The sequence below is a fragment of the Chlorocebus sabaeus genome, chromosome 26, assembly GCF_047675955.1.
Source record: "Chlorocebus sabaeus isolate Y175 chromosome 26, mChlSab1.0.hap1, whole genome shotgun sequence".
Classification (NCBI taxonomy): domain Eukaryota; kingdom Metazoa; phylum Chordata; class Mammalia; order Primates; family Cercopithecidae; genus Chlorocebus; species Chlorocebus sabaeus.
Window position 1 is genome coordinate 9,876,850 of NC_132929.1, and position 22,959 is coordinate 9,899,808.

General features: G+C 40.6%; 2 protein-coding genes across 2 annotated transcripts; one reads left to right on the forward strand and one right to left on the reverse strand.

Annotated features, from left to right (window-relative positions):
• Window positions 1–1,080: 1,080 nt before the first annotated feature.
• Window positions 1,081–19,382, reverse strand: EMC7 (ER membrane protein complex subunit 7). The gene is made up of 5 exons (XM_008017149.3): window positions 19,084–19,382; window positions 13,512–13,631; window positions 7,830–7,968; window positions 5,578–5,658; window positions 1,081–1,547 (listed from the first exon to the last, which is right to left on the reverse strand). The coding sequence occupies exons 1-5, from the start codon at window positions 19,314–19,316 to the stop codon at window positions 1,395–1,397; spliced, it is 726 nt and encodes a 241-aa protein (XP_008015340.3). The 5' UTR covers window positions 19,317–19,382; the 3' UTR covers window positions 1,081–1,394.
• Window positions 19,383–19,900: 518 nt separating this feature from the next.
• On the forward strand, window positions 19,901–21,862 carry PGBD4 (piggyBac transposable element derived 4). The gene has a single exon (XM_008017148.3). The coding sequence runs from the start codon at window positions 20,003–20,005 to the stop codon at window positions 21,758–21,760; it is 1,758 nt and encodes a 585-aa protein (XP_008015339.2). The 5' UTR covers window positions 19,901–20,002; the 3' UTR covers window positions 21,761–21,862.
• Window positions 21,863–22,959: the final 1,097 nt, after the last annotated feature.

Here is a 22,959-nt window from a genome sequence, read left to right on the forward strand (position 1 = left end):
ACAGGAGTTCTTTAGTATGGGAGCGAATAGGAACCCTTGACTAGAAGCAATACTGTGGCCTGAGAGTTAATTAAAATAACCCAAAAGGAAAAGGTGTGAAAATGCAACTTACTGAAATAAAAAACTTTTGAGATACTCCTGATTGGAAAGTAGTTATTTGGCCAGGCGCAGTGGCTCACGGCTGTAATCCCAGCACTTTGGGAAGACAAGGCAGGCGGATCACCTGAGGTCAGGAGTCCGAGACTAGTTTGGCCAACGTGGTGAAACCCTGTCTCTATTAAAAATACATTAGCTGGGCGTGGTGGCACATGCCTGTAATCCCAGCTACTTGGGAGGTTGAGGCAGGAAAATCGCTTGAACCTGGGAGGCGGAGGTTGCAGTGAGCCAAGATCGTGCCCTTGCACTCCAGCCTGGGCGACAAGAGTGAAACTCTGTCTCAAAAAAAAAAAAAAAATAGAAAGTAGTAATTTCTCTTCTAACACCTCTGAGAAGCTATGATCAGAAAGATGAGGGGATTGAAAAGCTACCTGTGTTATATATCTCTATTACAATATGGAGCTCTAAGGTGGATTCCCCATCCTTAGGCTCTAGAAGGCTCTCCTACTGTTGTACTTCTTTCCCCTGGCCATTCATTCTCTGTTACTATTTGTCCTCCCTCCCTACATAATAAGTTCTATCAAGGAGCACTTGGATATTATCCATATCTGTACTCTACCTTGCATCACAGCACATAGCTGGTACTCAATAATTGTAAAACGAATACCATAGATGGCAACCAGAATAAAAAAGTTGATAAGATCTATTGTGATTCATATGTCCATACTCTGAAACTAACTGTAATAATAAGAAATTGAAACTACATCAGCAACATATGGTTCCACCTCAGATTATCAGGGAATTAAATGGCACAGTAGAACTGAAAATTTTGAAAGCTGTGGCCGCATAAAAAAACCATGAGCATGCTGTCTAAAAATAACAACCACTCCCTTTTAAAGAGGAAAGGTCAATTTCAAGCCTCAGATAATTGAAGAAAATTGTCAGAAAAAAAGAAACATTAAGTGAAAAAAAAAAGAAAGATGATTTGATCTCTGGATTAAGATGTTTTAATATACATAATGTATAGTAGTTCATATAATTTATTAATGGCATTTTCTATAGGACACTGTAATTAATTCAGTGACATCAATATTGACCTCATACAGACAAAAGATGAAAGCTGGGTTTTCTCGTGTACCAAGTACAAAACATGTGCTAAAAAGTTAACATATACAGTTGTAAGAGATCAACGTTCGGGATGACTCAAGTTTACAGTAGTTGTTTCACACGGTTTTCCAAGACTTGGATGCCACCCAGTGTTGCTGTGTTTGTGCAAATGCCAGCTCTGGACGGCCTGACTACCTCCTTTTGCCAGCCCCACTTTTGCCTGTTTTACTGCTGCCGCTGCTAGATTTGCCAGATGATTTTGAAGAGAAGAGTCTTGTCATGAACTCAGAAACATCAGGCAACTCATGGTTGGAATTCAGCATATTCATTGACTGCTCCATTTCCTGCAAGAAGACAAGGCACAATGATATGTAGGATCCTTTGAGTCTTTTAACTCCTAACACTTCCTATTAAGGAAAAAGTAAAGGAGTAGAACAAGTGAAAGGTACTGGTTCTGGGAATAATGCAACATCATACTCAATAGTACTTCACCTATGTATCATTAGTAACTATTTTCCATACCTCCTTTATACCACTAAACATTCTGACTCCTAGTAAATGTCCAATAAATGATTGCCTAAGGTTTGATTCTACTTGTCTTAATAAAGAACATTTTTTTTTTTTTTTTTTTTTTTTTTTGAGACGGAGTCTCGCTCTGTCTCCCGGGCTGGAGTGCAGTGGCCCGATCTCAGCTCACTGCAAGCTCCGCCTCCCGGGTTCACGCCATTCTCCTGCCTCAGCCTCCCGAGTAGCTGGGACTACAGGCGCCCGCCACCGCGCCCGGCTAGTTTTTTGTATTTTTTAGTAGAGACGGGGTTTCACCATGTTAGCCAGGATGGTCTCGATCTCCTGACCTCGTGATCCGCCCGTCTCGGCCTCCCAAAGTGCTAGGATTACAGGCTTGAGCCACCGCGCCCGGCCAATAAAGAACATTTTTTTTCTGATAATGAATATATTTGATTATATTCCTATCTTATGTTTTCTGATTAAAGTGCTTTTTTTTTTGAAAGTGCTTTCTTATTGTTTTAATGAGTACATTTTTAAGTTCATGCTTTCTTTAGATGTATATAACCAGAATATTAATTTTTAACTATATATCAAGGTATCAGTAAAGTTTGGAAAATAAGTTCTGTATTTCTACGAGTTCATTTATAAGCCTCAGTAGTAAATCTATGAATGCTGTATGGCTTGGGTGACTTCGATTAGACTCTAAAGCAAGCATCACACTGTTACAAACAAGTCATTGGCAAAACAGGATAGGACTTGGCACTTTTGAGTATTTGTCATCCCCCTTAATTGAGCCAAAAATCTATAAAGTACTGTTTGATAGTTATATAATATTAATGTAACATCTGCTTCATTTAAATTTTAAGTGACATTCTAAAAGTGAACTTAAAATTGACTTTAGTCCATTCATACATGAAAAAGATAGCAAGTACTGCATTATCTATCATTTCTTTTCTTTTTTTCTTTTTTTTTTTTTTTTTTAAGAGATAGTGCTCAGGTGATCCTCCTGCCTCAGCTTCCTGGGCAGCTGGGACTATAGGCACACAACATAACACTAGGATTTCATTTCAAATTGAACACTGTTAGGATATTAGCTTGAGCTTTTCCCACAAAGGTAGAATTTATTCCTAAGTTTTAAAGGAGAAGGTGCTTTTACAAATAAGGCTAGAAAAAGAAATATTGTAAACATAAATCAAATATGTTAACGTGCCCCAATAATTAAGAAATAAATGTATATGGTAACAGCTCTTGAGTCCCTGCAAACATATCAACTCTATTTTTAAATCTGTTCAATTCTTAAGCTCTATTTTTTTTTTCCAGTTTTTGTGGTTTTATTTAAACACAAATAAAACATGCACATGAGCCACTGATTCCTTCTCCTCACTGTGCAGCCTGGCCCTGGGACTAGTGACTCTGATGGCCAGCTGGGCTCCTCTTTCCAGATGGCTTTGTGGTTCTTAGAGGAAACACCGTGAGTAATCTCAGCACGGTAAGATTTGTTGCAGATCAGCAGTACTTCCAGTTTCTTTGTGTTGTAGATCAGGAACTTCCAGAAGCCACTGGGTAGTAAGTACTTTGTTTTTTTGGGTTTTTTTATTTTTTATTTTTATTTTATTGTTATACTTTAAGTTCTAGGGTACATGTGCACAACGTGCAGGTTTGTTACATATGTATACTTGTGCCATGTTGGTGTGCTGCACCCATCAACTCATCAGCACCCATCAACTCGTCATTTATATCAGGTATAACTCCCAATGCCATCCCTCCCCCCTCCCCCCTTCCCATAATAGGCCCCGGTGTGTGATGTTCCCCTTCCCTAGTCCAAGTGATCTCATTGTTCAATTCCCACCTATGAGTGAGAACATGCAGTGTTTGGTTTTCTGTTCTTGCCATAGTTTGCTGGTAAGTACTTTGTTTCTTTGCTGCTCCCATAACCAATGCTGGGCATCAAGATCTGGCCCTTGAATCTTCTACAAACACTGTTGTCAGTGCCTCTAGGTTTCTGCCAGTTAAGCTTAATTTCGACATATTGGTCTGACTGGTACCAGATAAACCTCTTGGCTCTCTTTTTGATGATCTTGGGCTTCACAAAGGATCTGAGGGCAGCCACGATGCCAAGTAGGAGATGATGCCACCTCTGCAGGCAGTGCCAAGGAAGAGAGCTTCTGAAGCTCTTGAATCAACTTTTTACGATGCTTACGATGTGCAAAGCACTTTACAAGGAATGAACTTTTTTTTTTTTTTTAAAATGGAGTTTTGCTCTTCTTGCCCAGGCTAGAGTGCAATGGCGCAATCTTGGCTCACTGCAACCTCCACCTCCCAGGTTCAAGCAATTATCCTGTCTCAGCCTCCCAAGTAGCTCGGATTACAGGCATGTGCCACCACACCCAGCTAATTTTTTGGTATTTAGTAGAGACGGGGTTTCACCATGTTAGTAAGGTTGGTCGCGAACTCCTGACCTCAGGTGATCCACTGCCTTGGCCTCCCAAAGTGCTGGGATTACAGGCCTGCGCCACTGTGCCCGGCCGGAATGAACTTAAATCAAATGTGACTTCTGATGCTTCCTTCTACTGATGTCACAGTTAATTGGCTTAACATATACAAGAAATGCATAGCATGTATTACTTTCAGTCTAACACTGAAACAAAAATGCAAACATTTACCAATAAGACATTTTGAAATATCAAAAATCTTTCTTTTCCTATGAATATTTTTCTGCCATTCCTGCTTGGAATAGACACCTTATTACCTTCCACAGAATGTAATCACCTACTACCTTAGCAAACATTTTTATTTACCTTATTTCTTTAAGAAATAAGATAAATTTCTATTAAGAAAAAAGAAAAGAAATAGTCACAAAATCCTGATAGCAAGAAGACTATTTGATAAATCCATTCTATTTTCTACATTTAACTGGACTGAGCCTACTGATGACAGGAATGGCCTATAATTCATTTCTGTATCTCAGTATCGAGACCCTAGAAATTGATTAATAAATGTTTACTCAGGAATGAATAAAATGTCAACACATCAATATACTAAATAAAATGGGGAACCTTGAAACTCAGAAGATACTTGTTGATGGTTGAATGGAAAAATGCACAATTGTTTTTTGAAAAAAATGAAGCGTTCAAATGGCAGCCAATATTCAAAGAGAAAATGTGGTGGCACTAAATTGCAAGCATCCTACTTAGCAAATCCTCTCCCTCTGCTGAACCAGTATGGTTTCGTGGTACAGAATTCAAAGGTCACTCCTCTACTTATCCATCCCCCTTGGTCTATCTGAATTTCTTTTGTGTGTCTGAACACATAAACTGAGTATGTACTCTGAAGAGAGTTTCGTAAAGTAAAGGCAGATCATAGGAGCAATCATTTTGTAAAATATTTAGATTAAGTATACCAGAATTATTACACATTTCAGCTATTTAAAAAGTAAAGCACATAAAGAGGCTAGGATCCAGTAAGATGTTTTAGCTACACAAAGAGATCCAGACCTTTAAATCAGGCAGGACTAACAATTTATCTAGTCTAATGGAAGCAACTAATTAAATGCCAGGAACATGACACTGTGTTAATACAACCTCTAAATTAATTTGGCTTGGGAACTAGAATAAAATTGAGAAAAACCAAGCCACCCAGCTACGATGGGATAGAGCAAACATCACAATATGGTTCAAAGACCCATAGATGGGGCCAGGCATGGTGTCTCAGACCTATAATCCCAGCGCTTTGGGAGGCTGAGGCAGGTGGATAGCTTGAGCCCAGGATGAGGCCACTCAAACTGACTGTGCCACTGCACTCCAGCTTGAGCAACAGAGACTCTGTCTCTTAAAAAAAAAAAAATCCATAGCTGGACAATCATCTTACCCGTCTCATGTCAGGATCACTTGTGTTGACCACTTTAGGCAGAAGCACAAATATCAATAAAGGAAGAACCATCATCATAACCTGCAGAAAAAAAAAAAAAAAATCCAGAAAATATTTTTCCCCCACTTTACAGTTAATAGAACAAAAACTGCACTTAACAACCAAGGTGAAATTAAAGATTTAAATGTTGTCTATACAATAACACTAGTAGCAACCATCTCAATTCCACTGAACCGGTTCTGATGACAGCAAGGTGCTGTCTGTCTGACGATGGTGGACTATTATAGAATGTAAAAGTTTTCTGTATGTATGTTTGTGCCACCCACCTATCTTTTTGCAGAGTTTACTGTGTTATTTAACACAAATAGTTTGCAAATGGAACTATCTATTTGCTTTTTCTTAATGTATAGTCTGGCAATGCGATTAGTGATCCAATGGCAAGCTAACAGCTCTTTTCAGATGACTGTGGTTCTTGGAAAACTGACCTACTTTAGCAGACCAGTTTTGAAAAATGACCTAGAAGCATCACGCACTGGAGCACTAGATACACTTCCACAGAATTTCAGAAATGAGAACATGGAAGATGAATAAGCTCCGGAGTTTCACTGCTGACTTCTTCCATCCAGTCTCCCTCCTGCCTCTTCATCTCTGACAACAGATTCTAGGTACTAATTTATTCCTCTCTAGGGCATATACAGCCTCCGAATATAGATCATGTGTGATCTAAATAGCTATCAGCAAGGAATATGAACAAAACTTAGATGAATTCTTTTATTTTTATTTTTTGAGACACAGTCTCACTCTGTTCCCCAGGCTGGAGTGTGGTGGCACAATCTCGGCTCACTGCAAGCTCCACCCTCCCTGGTTCAAGCAATTCTCCTGTCTCAGCCTCCCGAGTAGCTGGGATTACAGGTGCCCACCACCACATCTGGCTAACTTTTTATATTTTTGGTAGAGATGAGGTTTCACCATGTTGGCCAGACTGGTCTCGAACTCCTGACCTCGTGATCTGCCCACCTCATCCTCCCAAAGTGCTAGGATTACAAGTATGAGCCACCACGCCTGGCCTACTTAGATAAATTCTAAGACAGCAATTCAATTTTTAAAAACAGCAAAAGAAAAGGCCGATTTGTTTCTAAAAACTGCTTTCTTGATGATAGTCAACAATAATTTATTGTATATTTTAAAATAACAACCAAAGAGTGGAATTGGTATGCTCCTAACATTTACAAAAACATGATAAATGCTTAAGGTGAGGGATAACCCAATTGCCCTGATGTGATTAATACACATCATATGCCTGTATCAACACATCACATGTGCCTCATAAATGTACATTATTATGTACCTACAATATTTAAAAACAAAAACAAATGTTTAAAGAATGCATGCTATTAGTGTTTCATTATTAGTGAGTATCATAACATCAGTTTCATAATGCCAACTAATTATGAATGCCAACTTAAATTACCATAGAATAACTTTTCTCTTCACTACACATGTTAAAAAAAGAGAAAGAAATCCTTACTTGTGCTATCAATAGGGGCTGGTTAATAAATGATGGCACATTCATCAATGGACCAATAATATGCAGGTAGTATGGCCAGGTGCAGTGGCTCACACCTGTAATCCCAGCACTTTAGGAGGCCGAGGCGGGCAGATCACCTGAGGTCAGGAGTTCAAGACCAGCCTGGCCAAGATGGAGAAACTCCATCTCTACTAAAAGTACAAAATTAGCTGGGCGTGGTGGTGCATGCCTGTAATCCCAGATACTTGGGAGGCTGAGGCAGGAGAATCGCTTGAACCCAGGAGGCAGAGGTTGCAGTGAGCTGAGATCGCTCCATAGCACTCCAGCCCAGGCAATAAGAGCAAAACTACGTCTAAAAAAAGTCAAAAAAAAAAAACCAAAAAAACAAAAAATATGCAGGTAGTATGAAGAATGAGACAGCTCCAGGTATGACTGACTTACTGAATATTCTTATTCTATTTGAAATGTAAAATATGTTATCATAAGCATTTATCCAATTTCTATTACACATTTCAATAATCAAATCTACAGTACAATTCTCATTTTATTTTCTTCATTATGTATTCCCAAAGCAACTGTTCTTCTGAAATCTGCAAACTACTCACAATTATCCTTTCTTCCACCAATCTGACCTCAGCTTTCTATCTCACAGGGGTTTGAAGTTGCCACTGCCTAGAAGCAAATTAGGTATTAGTAAAGTGCTTTATTTTGGCCTGATACATACCATCGGGTTCATTAGAAAGTCTGTCCAGCCCCACGATTCCCTTTTAATAAAGTAAGAAGGTGGACCTGAAGATTTCATTTGGAGAGGATAGGGCAGTCTGACAACCTCTGATGTTTTGATGTAATTCACATATCTTGCTCTGATAAAGCAACATGGGGAAAGCAACAGGAATTCCATTAAAAACATTACTGGTTAAAAGAACTGCTTATATTATATTAGCAATGCCTTACACACACCTTCAGCTTTTTCCAAAATGCTTTAAAATCTAAACTTTTGATCTTGAAAATCTGACCAAAATAGTTTTATCTACATGTCTAAAATATGCAGCAAAACACAGAGAAAAAACCGCTAGACTTGGAATCTTCTAGCTGTAGCTCTGTCATTACCTAGGCCTGTGGGATTAATGAGTTCCCTAACTTCCATTTATGTCAAAAATTATTTTAGAATCCTTCTGGTGCTAAAGTTATTTGATTATATTTAGTAATGAGTTTACTTCATTATACGATACAAAAATACTGGATTTTATGTTTTTGATGGTCTAAGAAATGCATTATTGGATGTAACCAATTTTTAAGGCTATATTGCCAGAAAATTTTATAATGCAAGAAAGCACTGCAACAGTGCTATAGGTAACACTACATTTTCCACCAAAAATGCACTAATGTTAATCAAAATTCTCATCCATGTTTACACATGATTCATTTTACTTTTTGAAAACTGCCTCTCCTATTTCACTGTCACTGCTGTGTTGAATTCTGGGAAATTTCTTTTCTGATCTATCTCCCACTTCTTCTAACTTCTGCTCAGTTTCTTAACGCATCCATTTAGTTGTACATTTCAATGCCTACATTCATTGTAGAAGTTCTATTTTATTCTTTTTTCAAATATCTATAGCGTATTTTGGTATATCATTTCTATGGAAGTCTTTTATTTCCTTAAGTACTTTAAATATATATTAAATTATTTTACAGTCTATATCTAATAATTCTACTATTTAAAGTTCTTGGAGGTCTGATTTATTTGCTGACTCAATGTAGACTGTTTTCTTGGGTTTTGGTTAGTAGATTTAATTTACCTTTATTTAAGTAAAAAGATACAAAGGGTATCTCCTTGCAGAGAGATTATGCATTTGTTTCTGCCAGGAATTTGGGAATTATAACCAGAAACTATTTTGTTCACTGCTCAGCTTGGAAGTTCCTGGATTATGCCGAAAGTAATAAATTCATACCCCAAATTGTAATGAGTATAGGAGCATAACTATCAGTTTTCAGGCGAGACTTTCTCCCCCAAAGGCCAGGGTCAGACTTTTACCTCTGAAAATCCAGGGCCTTCGGCATTTTAGTACCAGACGTCAAAGGGAGGACCAAATTTTAGATCTAATTCTGACTCCAAGCAAGCCCATGGCTTGCCTCCTCCCTGCACACCGCTAATTAAATCTAAGCCTTCTGGGTTAGAGAATATCAAAGTCTCCAGATGGCGAAGTGGTTTATAGTTTATCCCCTAGGAATTTCCTTTGTTTTGGAGGGAGCTAAGCATTTATTAATAAAAGAAAATGTTTGTCATATTTTTATCCAGCATTTCTCTGCCAAAATGTCAGAAGTGAAAATCCCACATATATTCAAAACTAATTTATCATTCATGCTGCATGCTTATAGAATATTGGTCAAGGCTGGGCACAGTAGCTAATGTCTGTAATCTCAGCACTTTGGGAGGCTGAGGTGGGTGGATCATTTGAGGTCAGGAGTTTGAGACTAGCCTGGCCAACATGGTGAAACCCTGTCTCCACTGAAAATACAAAAATTAGCCAGGCTTGGTGGCATGTGCCTGTAATCCCAGCTACTTGGGAGGCTGAGGCAGGAGAAACACTTGAACCCAGGAAATAGAGATCGTAGCGAGCTGAGGGTACGCCACTGCATTCCAGTCTGGGTGACAGAGTGAGACTCCATCACGCACACACACAAAAAAAAGAATTAGGATCTCATATGAATCCCACTTTGTTCTCTACTCTGTCCCACCCCCAATTATGTTTTATTTTTATTTTTTTGAGACGAAATATCGCTCTGTAGCCCAGGCTGGAGTGCAGTTGCGCAATCTCGGCTCACTGCAACCTTTGCCGCCCAGGTTCAAGCCATTCTCCTGTATCAGCCTCTGAGTCATCAGAGTACATCTTTATGTAATCATATTAGGAGCTTTAAAATAAATTTTAAGCCTGAGCAAGAAGCTCAACTTTACAATTTTTTCTACCTTAAAAGTGGTCAGAATACTTACATTAGCCAACAGGTGGCAAAATCACCTAACACAAAGCTCATTTTATAATAAGAAACTTATTGAATTCATGTAACTTACTAAATTCTGACCTAAACGTAAAAAAAGAATGGTTGTTATGGGTACTTAAAGTATGGTCTCTACTATGTATCGCTTTCGCACCATAGTAAAGTCAAAAAATTCTAAGTTGAGGGCCAGGCACCGTGGTTCACACCTGTAACCCCAGCACTTTGGGAGGTCGAAGCAGGCGGATCACAATGTCGAGAGATCAAAATCATCCTGGCCAACACGGTGAGACCCTGCCTCTATTAAAAATACAAAATTAATTGGGCATGGTGGCATGTGCCTGTAGTCCCAGCTACTCAGGAGGCTGAGGCAAGAGAATTGCTTGAACCCGGGAGGCGGATGTTGCAGTGAGCCACGATCACGCCACTGCACTCCTGCCTGGCGACTCTGTCTCAAATTTAAAAAATAATAATAATAATAATTCTAAGTTGAACCATTGTAAGCTGGGGACCGTCTATATTTAAAACAATATTCCTATTTGCTGAGACTACTTTATTCAAAATTTAACCAGAATAAAAAGGATTAAAAAAAAATACAAGTATTCTCTTTTGTGTAACAGCTCTCATTCCCTCCAATATTGTTTTCAATATAAAAAAAAAAATGTTTAAAGTAGTATATATAACATATACTGTGATCCACGTACCCCCCCATTTCCAAGCTTACAATTCTAAAATATACAAAAAGTCATGAATAACTCCTTTAAGGAACAGATTTAACATAAAAGAATTTTACATATACATACACACACACACACACACACACACATATATATATACACACACACTTTTTTTTTTGAGACAGGATCTTGCTCTGTTGCCCAGGCTAGAGTGCAGCGGTACAGTCATGGCTCACTGCTGCAGCCTCAACCTCCCAGGCTCAAGTGATTCTCCTACCTCAGCCTACTAGGTAGCTGGGACCACAAGCATGTGCCACCATGTCCAGCTAAGTTTTTAACCTTTTTTTTTTTGGTAGAGACAGGGTCTTCACTATGCTGCCCAGGCTGGTCTCCAACTCCTGGGCTCAAGTGATATAACTGCCTCAGCCTCCCACAGTGCTGGGATTATAGGCGTGAGCCACCACACCTGGTCTATATATACATTTTTTAAAATCTTCATGTTTCCAAAAAGACATGAGAAAGTCAATACTTTAAAAAATTCATCTACTTCAAAACAATCTATTCCATCAAAATATATTTATAAACATATATGCAAGGTACTACCTTCTAACTGAAGCTTTGCCCTTACCCCAAATAGCCAAAAGCAAGAAATGTCATCAGAATTTGGACAAAAAAATATTCTAAGACAATAATTTAACTTCAAAAATAACGAAGAAGCTGGATACGATGTGTGCCTGTAATCCCAGCTACTTAGGAGGCTGAGGTGGGAAGATTGCTAAAGGTCAGTGTGAGGCTGTAGCGGGCTATGTGATTGCACCTGAGAATAACCACTACACTCCAACTTACGCAACATAGCAAGACCTTGTCTCTCTAAAAAGTAGGGGGTAAAAGTAATTTGTTTTTAAGAATATACTTATTAGTGGCATTAGAGTATTACTTTACTGATAATATCAAGAATATTCTCTTGGACAGGCACAGTGGCTCACACCTGTAATCCCAGCACTTTGGGAGGCCAAGGTGGGCAGATCACTTGAGGTCAGGAGTTTGAGAACAGCCTGGCCAACATGGCGAAACCCCATCTCTACTAAAAATACAAAAATCAGGCCAGGCGCGGTGGCTTACACCTGTAATCCCAGCACTTTCGGAGGCCGAAGTGGGTGGATCACAAGGTCAGGAGTTGGAGACCAGCCTGGCCAATATGGTGAAATCCTGTCTCTACTAAAAATACGAAAATTAGCCAGGCGTGGTGGTAGGTGCCTGTAGTCCCAGCTACTTGGGAGGCTGAGGCAGAAGAATCACTTGAACCAGGAGGCAGAGGTTGCAGTGAGCCAAGATCATGCCACTGCATTCCAGCCTGGGTGACAGAGCGAGACTCCATCTCAAAAAAAAAAATCAGATGGGCATGGTGGCGTGCAGCTGTAATCCCAACTATCTGGGAGGCTGAGGTATGAGAATCCCTTGAACCTGGGAAGCAGAGGTTGCAGTGAGCCAAGATTGTGCCACCGCACTCTAGCCTGGGCAACAGAGCAAGACTTTGTCTCAAAAAAAAAAAAAAAAAAGAATATTCTCTTGATAACTGTCTCTGTTTAGTACACATGCTAAAGGAAGAGAAAGAAATCATGACTTGTCTATCAATAGCAGCCGGTTATATAAATGATGGCAAATCCATCAATGGACTAACATGCAGCTAAGGTAAAAGATGGGACAGCTCCGTATGTGACTCATTCTATTTGAATTATGGCATATTTACATATTACATTTTTAAAACTTTCAATGTCAAAGAAAGCAAAGAAAGAAGAAAAAATGTTAGGAGTAAACACTAATTCAGATGTAAATACTATGGTGCTAACTGAACATGCGTCAGCTCAATTTTGAGTCTCTACAAATCAGTCTAAATATGCTGGGCAGACACCAAAAAGATCAGCAGTAAAATTATTTATTATTCCTCCACCTCCAGAAATGGTTTTTGCCTTTGCATTACCTGTGCCTTATTACTGCAACATAGAGTCATATTTGATAGCTTAAAGAAGAGACATTACCACTTAAAAGTTGCTTCATATATTTCCTGGTCAGATTTGACCAAAGAGGATGCTATTGCCATGAGACAAAATAAATAAATAAATTTGTTCTATTACAATGGGAAGCTGACTCTGAAGACTACAGATATCTACACAAATGTTTCAACTTCAAATAGGTTTTGCTATTTCACACTTGCAGTCTAAATTAGACTATAGTTCTTTTCGCCTCCATTGTTTTCCCCAGAAATACTACATTTCCATTGAACACAAAAGATTCCATAAAGAAAGGACTACAGAAATTTCTAGATCAATGAAGTATCAAATAGGTAATAAGAGGTATTATCAAAATATCCCAGCGAAAAACAGGTCATGAATAGTATTTCTATTTTAGAAAAGTTAGATTATTTCCAACTTAATAATCATATTTCAATTATAACTTTCATAGCGCTTTAGTTCCTATAGTAAGTAATGTTACCTTTTCTTTATGCAATCATATTAGGAGCTTTAAAATAAATTTTAAGCCTGAGCAAGAAGCTCAACTTTACAATTTTTTCAATGTTCAGATTAAATAAACATAAGGATATTTTAAATGTTTTAAGGAATAGTGGTAGTTTAAATAAAAAGAATTTTCCATCTAAACTATTAATTCTAAAAGGAATATATGCTAAGGTATTCAGTAGCCTCGCTTTTGGCAAAAATTAAATCAGGTGCCCTCACCTCATTTTTCCTTTCGAAGTGATATCCACTCGAACGGGATCAAATCTGTAAGCTGGAGATACAACTTCCACTACATAAGATCCAGAAGGTATATCATGAACCACAAAACTCCCATCTGTCCTGGAAAAATGAAAATCATGTTTAGAAAAACAGCTTAGTCTTTACTTATTTGCTAATTCCCAAATCAACTCTCCTGAAAAATGACATTAAAAGCAACTGGCAAACAAACAAAACCTTGGCAAAAGTTGTCCTATGCTTCAGTTTCTTTTCTTTTTTCTTTTGAGACAGAATCTCTATGCAACACTCAGGGTAGAGTGCAATGGCATGATCTCAGCTCACTGCAACCTCCACCTCCTGGGTTCAAGTGATTCTCCTGCCTCAGCCTCCCGAGTAGCTGGGATTACAGGCATGTCCCATCATGCCCGGCTAAGTTTTGTATTTTTAGTAGAGACGGGGTTTCGCCATGTTAGTCAGACTGGTCTCGAACTCCTGACCTCGGGTGATCCACCCGCCTCAGCCTCCCAAATTGCTGGGATTACAGACGTGAGCCACCGTGCCCGGCCTTCAGTTTCTGTAATTACACTGAACAGGTTCTGAAAATCCCCAAGACCACTCCAGGGTAGCAAAGAAGCCTGACATAGAAAGTAATTATTTTCCTTCTATGGGTAGAGATGACAGGTGACAGACACACAATTCCCATTCTAAAGCCATGTCTTCATTGAATATACATTATTATTACAATATTACGGTTCCAATTTTGCCAATCACCCCCAACAATTTCTTTTCTTTTTTTTTTTTTTTTTTTTGAGACGGAATCTCACTCTGTCGCCCAGGTTGGAGTGCAGTGGCGCGATCTCGGCTCACTGCAAGCTCCGCCTCCCGGGTTCACGCCATTCTCTTGCCTCAGCCTCCAGAGCAGCTGGGACTACAGGTGCCCGCCACCACGCCCAGCTAATTTTTTGTATTTTTAGTAGAGACGGGGTTTCACCGTGTTAGCCAGGATGGTCTAAGGATCTCGATCTCACCTCGTGATCCGCCCGCCTTGGCCTCCCAAAGTGCTGGGATTACAGGCATGAGCCACCGCGCCTGGCAAACAATTTCCTACTATTAAAAATGGCAGGCCGGGCCCGGTGGCTCACACCTGTAATCCCGGCACTTAGGAAGGCCGAAGCAGACGGATCACCTACGGTCAGGAGTTAGAGACCAGCCTGACCAACATGGAGAAACTCTGCCTCTACTAAAAATACAAAATTAGCCAGGTGTAGGTGGCGCATGCCTGTAATCCTAGCTACTCGGGAGGCTGAGGCAGGAGAATTACTTTAATCTGGGAGGCAGAGGTTGCAGTGAGCCATCCAACCTGGGCAACCAGAGCGAAAACTGTCTCCAAAAAAAAAAAAAAAAAGGCATTTTGTTCTAGTTTTAATCTGCAATTTTTGGTTTTCTGTTCTTTTTAACAAATAATAAAAGGTATTTAAGTACCATTTGTTCTATTTGCTATAAATAATTCCCATTTACTTTGGTTACTAGAAGCTTAAAATGTTTATGTAGTTAAAAACATCCATCTTTTCCTTACTGATTTCTTCTAAACTTCCTAGACTTAGAAAACCATTCTATCAAGAGCTGGTAATTTCATTTCACAGATCAAAATTAATTTGTTTGAAAAATGAGAAACTACTATTTTGAGAAAAAAAGTTTCTGTTTCAGGAAAACAAATGGTTCTAAAATGATCAACTGTATCAGAGAATTCCAAATATTATAATAATATATTAAAATAATGCTTCTTAAATCTTCATAGGCTCTTTCATAGTTAAAGGAATAACTAATACTGATGATATCCACTATAGTTACTAAAAAGTAAGATGACAAGACCATCCTGCCTAATACCATAAAACCTCATCTCTACTAAAAATACAAACATTGGCCGGGTGTGGTGGCACACGCCTGTAGTCCAGCTATTCGGGAGTCTGGGCAGGAGAATCACTTGAACCTGGGAGGCGGAAGTTGCAGTGAGTCAAGATTGAGCCACCGCACTCCAGCCTGGGTGACAGATAGAGACTCCGTCTCAAAAAAAAAAAAAAAAAGTAAGATGAAAAAATGTTACTCCAAAGCACACACTAAACTAAGCCAGAATTGAAATGTAAACAAGTTAACTTATGCCTGGGCTGGACATCTTCCATTTGCCCTTTAGATCCACTCTCTGCCTTTCTCCTCTTTGCAGACTGGAGGAAGGAAAGAAAACGAGCTTAGTGTATTTTCCCCCCAGCTCTCTCACTGACAGGCCACCTCTGACTGGCTGTGTCAAGGGACTGGCTTGTGTCTTTCAATGCAGGCCTTCTTCCCTTCAAGGTTCTAGTAACCTCTACTCTCCTCTTCCTTCAGGATTAGAGATGGTGATAATAACCTTGAGGTTGTAAGCTCCAGGGTGCTGCACAGTCTGGCTGTTTCCCCACAGCATTACTACACTGTTTGGTCCCTTCATTAAAGTCTCCTTGAATTACTCTAATTTGAGTGCAGCTTCTATTTCTTAATGGGACCCTGACTGAACCAATTTCTTTCTTCGTTTCTTTCCTTTCCTTTCCTTTTTCCTTTCTACTTCCTTCCTTTCCCCTTCCCTCCCTCCCTCCCTTCTCTCTCTCTCTCTCTCTTTCTTTTTGAGACAGAGTCTTGCTCTGTCACCCAGGATGGAGTGCAATGGGGTGATCTCTGCTCACTGCAACCTCTACCTCCCGGGTTTAAGTATTCTCCTGCCTCAGCCTCCCTAGCAGCTGGGATTACAGACTACCGCCACTACACCCGGCTGATTTTTTTCTGTATTTTTAGTAGAGACAGGGTTTTACCATGTTGACCAGGCTGATCTTGAACTCCTGACCTCTGGAGTTCCTGACCACACCCAGCCCTGACTCAACCAATTTTAAAACATTTTTTTAGATCCAGAAAAAAAACAAACTGATGATGGTGGAACACAAATAATATCAGAAATAATTTTTTAAAAAGTAAATATATTTATCATTCTAAGGTAAACATTTTACTTAAGAAAAATAACATGAAGTTTGCAATACAAAATTTAAAATTTGTGACCAGGCGCAGTGGCTCACGCCTGTAATCCCAGCACTTTGGGAGGCCGAGGTGGGCGGATCACAAGGTCAGAAGATCGAGACCATCCTGGCTAACACGTTGAAACCCCGTCTGCACTAAAAATACAAAAATTAGCCAGGCATGATGGTGGGCGCCTGTAGTCCCAGCTACTCGGGAGGCTGAAGCAGGAGAATGCCATGAACCTGGGAGGCAGAGCTTGCAGCGAGCCAAGATCGTGCCACTGCACTCCAGCCTGGGCAACAGAGCAAGACTCCATCTCAAAAAAAAAAAAAAAAAATTTAAGTCTGTCCTTAAAAATGTACTCTACAAAATGTAGGTAGGCCTTGTTGGATCCTGATTTGAAAGAACAATTATATAAAAAACATTTTTGAGATAACTGAGGAAACATAAAAATGGGACTATTAGATGATATTAACGCATGATTATTTTGTTGAATCAATAATGGTAATGTGGTTTTTGTTTAAGTCCTTATTTTTTGGAGATACGTAATAATGCTTTTACAAGTAAAATCATATTATGCTTAGAACCATTTAAAAATATTTCAGAAAAAAATTAATGAAGGTACACAAAAGACATGAAACAAAACAGCAGAATGCCATTCTATTTTATGCATGTCTGAAAATTTCTATAATAAAAAGTTCAAAAAAGTATAGAATATAATATTACTATGTTAAAAAAAAAAACAGAGGACTGGTTAAATAAATTATGGCTTATATATATTGTGATGATAGCAAGAAATGGCATGAGGAATCTTCAGGCCCAATTCCCTTTACCTCCATTAACCAAGTCCTAAGCCACCTCCAATAAGCATAAATGTAAGTCAAAGCTCTGTGCTAGTCATGCAGAACAGCTACAATACAAATTACCTACCCCTTTTCCAATAAGATTATCACCATAAACTCCTCATATTAATTCTCCATCAACTTTTTTTTCCTGAGAGACAGGTTTTGCTCTGTAGCTTTCTAAAAGCACTGCTTTTTTTTTTTTTTTTTTTTTTTTTTTTTGAGAGGGAGTCTCGCTCTGTCCCCCTGGCTAGAGTGCGGTGGCGCGATCTCTGCTCACTGCAAGCTCCGCCTCCCGGGATCATGCCATTCTCCTGCCTCAGCCTCCTGAGTAGCTGGGACTACAGGCGCCCGCCACCGCGCCCGGCTAATTTTTTTGTATTTTTGGTAGAGATAGGGTTTCACCATGTTAGCCAGGATGGTCTCGATCTCCTGACCTTGTGATCCGCCCGCCTCGGCCTCCCAAAGTGCTGGGATTACAGGCGTGAGCCACCGCGCCCGGCAAAGCTCTGCTTTTTAAAAGAACTGTATACAGCAGAAGAGTGGCCAAATGGTCAATTAAGGCTCATTCCTAAAGCTTTATGAGAACTATATCATTAAAACATCATTAATTGGGGTAAACTCTAAAGAATGTCCTAATGCCAGATTCTTAATGACAGATGGCAGTAAAATACTGGTTGTAAATTTGTCACTACTTATTAATCTGAGGTTGGAATGACCACTCAAGGGCACTTAGATGATCTGAACAAATATGTAAATCAGATTTGGATTTAAATGTCCACATTTAAGTTGTCTGATGTTCAGATACCATTTGCTGGTGTACGAACCCACCAAAGGAAACACTTCCTAATTATTTTCTTTCAGTTTACAGTTTCACCTACTAAGTAAGGGTAGAAAGATTTAAACCAACGTAGGTGTGCCTAGACATTTCCAAAGCAGGCTGCTGCAAAACTAGTGCTAACAAATTCGTCCTATCTTTTAATATAGACAGAAATCCCACTTCCACTAACAGCACGAAAGGACAGAAGAAAGCAATGTAGAGAAACCCTAGTCTGACATAAATGACAAGGGTGATACATAGCAAATCCCTCGATGAATTCAAGTGTAAAAAAGAACAACAATCGCACCCCCAAGCCAAAACAAACAAACGAAAAAAAGTGCTTTGATTAGGGATTTCAGGGCCTGTTAATTTTAGAAGCAGTAACATTAGCCTCCCAGTCTATGTCGTCACTAGAAGCCCTTTGGGTTTTGAGAATTCCCACCTGTGTCGCATCTTTCTACATAATATCAAGCTACCAAAAGACTGAAGTGAACGCAAGAAACGACTAGGTTCTCGGGAAACCAGATGAGATATAAAAGAAAGAATCCAACAAGAGACTAATAAAGGTCCACTTGTCCCCAGGGCCCAGGAATGATCGTCCCCACATGGGGCCAAAACAAGGTTGAAAATAACTGACTCCATGCTCTGACCATGGCAGGGGGTGAGCGCCTGCCACGCTCATTCCAGAGGTAGAGGACCGGGAAAGGGAAGGCATCCGACTGCCTCCCAAGGTCTCCCGGCATAGACCGTTAGCGGCACCCTCCCCTTCAGTCTGAGACAGCGACGTTGTCCTGTCCTGACACTTAACTCTCCTGGTGGGGTCCCTGTCCGGCCTCCATCCCAGCCTTTTTCCCGCTGCCCTCCGGATGCTCACTTAAGGAAACCGACGTGCTCTTCTCCGTCTACGAGCACTCGGGCCGCCGAGATCCAGTCCTGAGGTTTCACCCCTGGAACAACTGCACGCCCCTCAATCTTGAAGCGATCTCCTATGCCGACCCCACTCCCTCCCGATCCCTCGGCAGCAGCCCCGGGCACCTCCGAGCTCTGGACATCCCCCGATAGCAGCAGCAGCAGCACGGGAAAGAAGCCCCACAGAGCGGCCGCCATGACAGCAGCTCTACACTCAGGCCGGCAGCCCCGGAAGCCCTCCCAGTCTCCCGGCCGCCACCGCCGCCGCCGGCGGCTTGATGTTGTCATCACTGGGCGCCCGTTTCTGTCAGAAGCTGTGGGATCCAACCAGAGGGAAGAAATCATGGCCGATCGACTAGCGAGGCGGAAGTAAGGCGGAAGTACTGCCCTAAACTCCCGGCACTCTGGATTGGAAGGCGGCGCACAGAGCGTGTGTCAAGTGCCCATGAAGGGGACTGCCCATGAGGTTGAAAGTCAAGTGTGTGTTGCTGTGGCAGCCACGGAGGCCAAAGACCTCACGGGAGTAAAAGATGACGAGACTGGCTTCGGGAGAAACACCATCCGGAAGAGACCTTTCAAAAAACTTCTAGAGACTCCCCAAGACGTATGAGATGAAAGGCTTCTATGTGCGTTTGACCCATTTCTCCTTAGCCCCTTGATTACGCGCTGCTGTGCGGCGACTGCAGCGTTTACGCCGAGATAACTCGTGGATTACAGTCACAACCTTACTCCCAAAGTTTGCCACGAAATATCTCGCTTCTGTTATTTTCGCATGGTTCTGGTATATTGACTTTTGAAACAAAAGACATCATTCTGTTTATAGCATTCTGTTTTTAGTAGTGGTATTTCCATTTACAAAATATAGTAAATTCTCGATCGCCGAAATGTCAAATCCTAGAAAACGTAGCATTCCTATGCGTGATGGTAATACCGGTCTCGAACAGTTGCTGGCTGAAGATTCATTTGATGAATCTGATTTTTCGGAAATAGACGATTCCGATACTTTTTCGGATAGTGCTTTAGAAGACGATAAGATCAGGCCTCTGTCCCATTTAGAATCTGATGGAAAGAGCCCTACATCATCTGACTCAGGGCGCTCTATGAAATGGTCAGCTCGTGCTATGATTCCACGTCAAAGGTATGACTTTACCGGCACACCTGGCAGAAAAGTTGATGTCAGTGATATCACTGACCCATTGCAGTATTTTGAACTGTTCTTTACTGAGGAATTAGTTTCAAAAATTACTAGAGAAACAAATGCCCAAGCTGCCTTGTTGGCTTCAAAGCCACCGGGTCCGAAAGGATTTTCGCGAATGGATAAATGGAAAGACACTGACAATGACGAGCTCAAAGTCTTTTTTGCAGTAATGTTACTGCAAGGTATTGTGCAGAAACCTGAGCTGGAGATGTTTTGGTCAACAAGGCCTCTTTTGGATACACCTTATCTCAGGCAAATTATGACTGGTGAAAGATTTTTACTTTTGTTTCGGTGCCTGCATTTTGTCAACAATTCTTCTGTATCTGCTGGTCAATCAAAGGCCCATATTTCATTGCAGAAGATCAAACCTGTGTTCGACTTTCTTGTCAATAAATTTTCAACTGTATATACTCCAAACAGAAACATTGCAGTTGATGAATCACTGATGCTATTCAAGGGGCCCTTAGCAATGAAGCAGTACATCCCGACAAAACGAGTACGATTTGGTCTGAAGCTGTATGTACTTTGTGAAAGTCAATCTGGTTACGTGTGGAATGCGCTTGTTCACACAGGGCCTGGTATGAATTTGAAAGATTCAGCCGACGGCCTGAAATCATCGCGCATTGTTCTTACCTTGGTCAATGACCTTCTTGGCCAAGGGTATTGTGTCTTCCTCGATAACTTTAATATATCTCCCATGCTTTTCAGAGAATTACATCAAAATAGGACTGATGCAGTTGGGACAGCTCGTTTGAACAGAAAACAGATTCCAAATGATCTGAAAAAAAGGATTGCAAAGGGGACGACTGTAGCCAGATTCTGTGGTGAACTGATGGCACTGAAATGGTGTGATGGGAAGGAGGTGACAATGTTGTCAACATTCCACAATGATACTGTGATTGAAGTAAACAACAGAAATGGAAAGAAAACTAAAAAGCCACGTGTCATTGTGGATTATAACGAGAATATGGGAGCGGTGGACTCGGCTGATCAGATGCTTACTTCTTATCCATCTGAGCGCAAAAGACACAAGGTTTGGTATAAGAAATTCTTTCACCACCTTCTACACATTACAGTGCTGAACTCCTACATCCTGTTCAAGAAGGACAATCCTGAGCACACTATGAGCCATATAAACTTCAGACTGGCATTGATTGAAAGAATGCTGGAAAAGCATCACAAGCCAGGGCAGCAACACCTTCGAGGTCGTCCGTGCTCTGATGATGTCACACCTCTTCGTCTGTCTGGAAGACATTTCCCCAAGAGCATACCACCAACGTCAGGGAAACAGAATCCAACTGGTCGCTGCAAAATTTGCTGCTCCCAATACGACAAGGATGGCAAAAGGATCCGGAAAGAAACACGCTATTTTTGTGCTGAATGTGATGTTCCGCTTTGTGTTGTTCCGTGCTTTGAAATTTACCACACGAAAAAAAATTATTAAATACCGATCATCATATACATCTGTTCCATTAGGATTAGAGACAAGTGCTGTTTAGAAATAACTCCAAGATTGGGAGGCCGACCTGGATGGATCACCTGAGATCAGGAGTTCAAGACCAGCCTGGCTAACATGGTGAAACCCTGTCTCTACTAAAAATACAAAAATTAGCTGGGTGTGGTGGTGCATGCCTGTAATCCAAGCTACTTGGGAGGCTGAGGAAGGAGAATTGCTTGAATCCATGAGGCAGAGGTTGCAGTGAACTGAGATCACACCACTACACTCCAGCCTGGGTGACACGAGACTCAATCTCAAAAAAAAAAAAAAAAAAAAAGGACTCCAAGAACAGTTTTGTTGTCATTGTTTGTTTCTTTCATTTTTTTTTGTTTGTTTGTTTGAGACGGAGTTTCAGTCTTGTTGCCCAGGCTGGAGTGCGATGGCATGATCTCAGCTCACTGTAACCTCCACCTCCCATGTTCAAGCGATTCTCCTGCCTCAGCCTCCCTAGTAGCTAGGATTACAGGCATGCGCCACCACATCCACCTAATTTTGCATTTTTCGTAGAGACTGGGTTTATCCATGTTGGTCAGGCTAGTCTTGATCTCCGACCTCAGGTGATCTGCCCGTCTGGGCCTCACAAAGTCCTGGGATTATAGGCGTGAGCCACCACGCCTAGCCCCAAGAACAGTTTTTATATTTTATTTTCACATTGAAAATCAGTCAGATTTGCTTCAGCCTCAAAGAGGGTATTTATGTAAAATTAAATGAGTACAGGCAGCGAGCTACACTTTTTTTTTTCCTAAATAGGAAATGGGAAGGAGATACTGTCTCTGAACAAAAATAGCTGCAGAAACATGTAACTGTTAACTAAGGGTTGCCTCTAGTGAAAAGGGTTGGAAGACAATTTATGTGATGCTACACTATTCTTCCTGTCGTGATTGCTTTACTGTGAACATAACAAGGTTGTACTGGGGAGGAGAGCAGGGGTTGATTGCTGTCAATGTTGATTGCCAAGATTTCAGACATCATTTGCTCTAGTCCTTTCGTTTTCTTTATGGTGGGAAGTGAAGTGACTTGCCCAAGATCTTTGTCGGCCCTAAACATCGCTGTTTTTACTGCAGATTCCTATTGAGGGCAATGCATGTTTTAGCCTTGTGCACTCTTAGAGTTAGCATCCTGAGAAAGAGTAACAGCAATTGAAA

Bases quoted from the DNA above. Each gene is read 5' to 3' on its own strand.
- PGBD4 (XM_008017148.3), top strand. From the start codon at position 20,003: ATGTCAAATCCTAGAAAACGTAGCATTCCTATGCGTGATGGTAATACC.
- EMC7 (XM_008017149.3), bottom strand. From the start codon at position 19,316: ATGGCGGCCGCTCTGTGGGGCTTCTTTCCCGTGCTGCTGCTGCTGCTA. The intron at 7,969-13,511 runs GTGAGGGCACCT...TTGCTTTATCAG, and splicing joins ACTTCGAAAGGAAAAATGAG to AGCAAGATATGTGAATTACA. The intron at 1,548-5,577 runs GTAAGATGATTG...GTCTTCTTGCAG, and splicing joins GTGATCCTGACATGAGACGG to GAAATGGAGCAGTCAATGAA.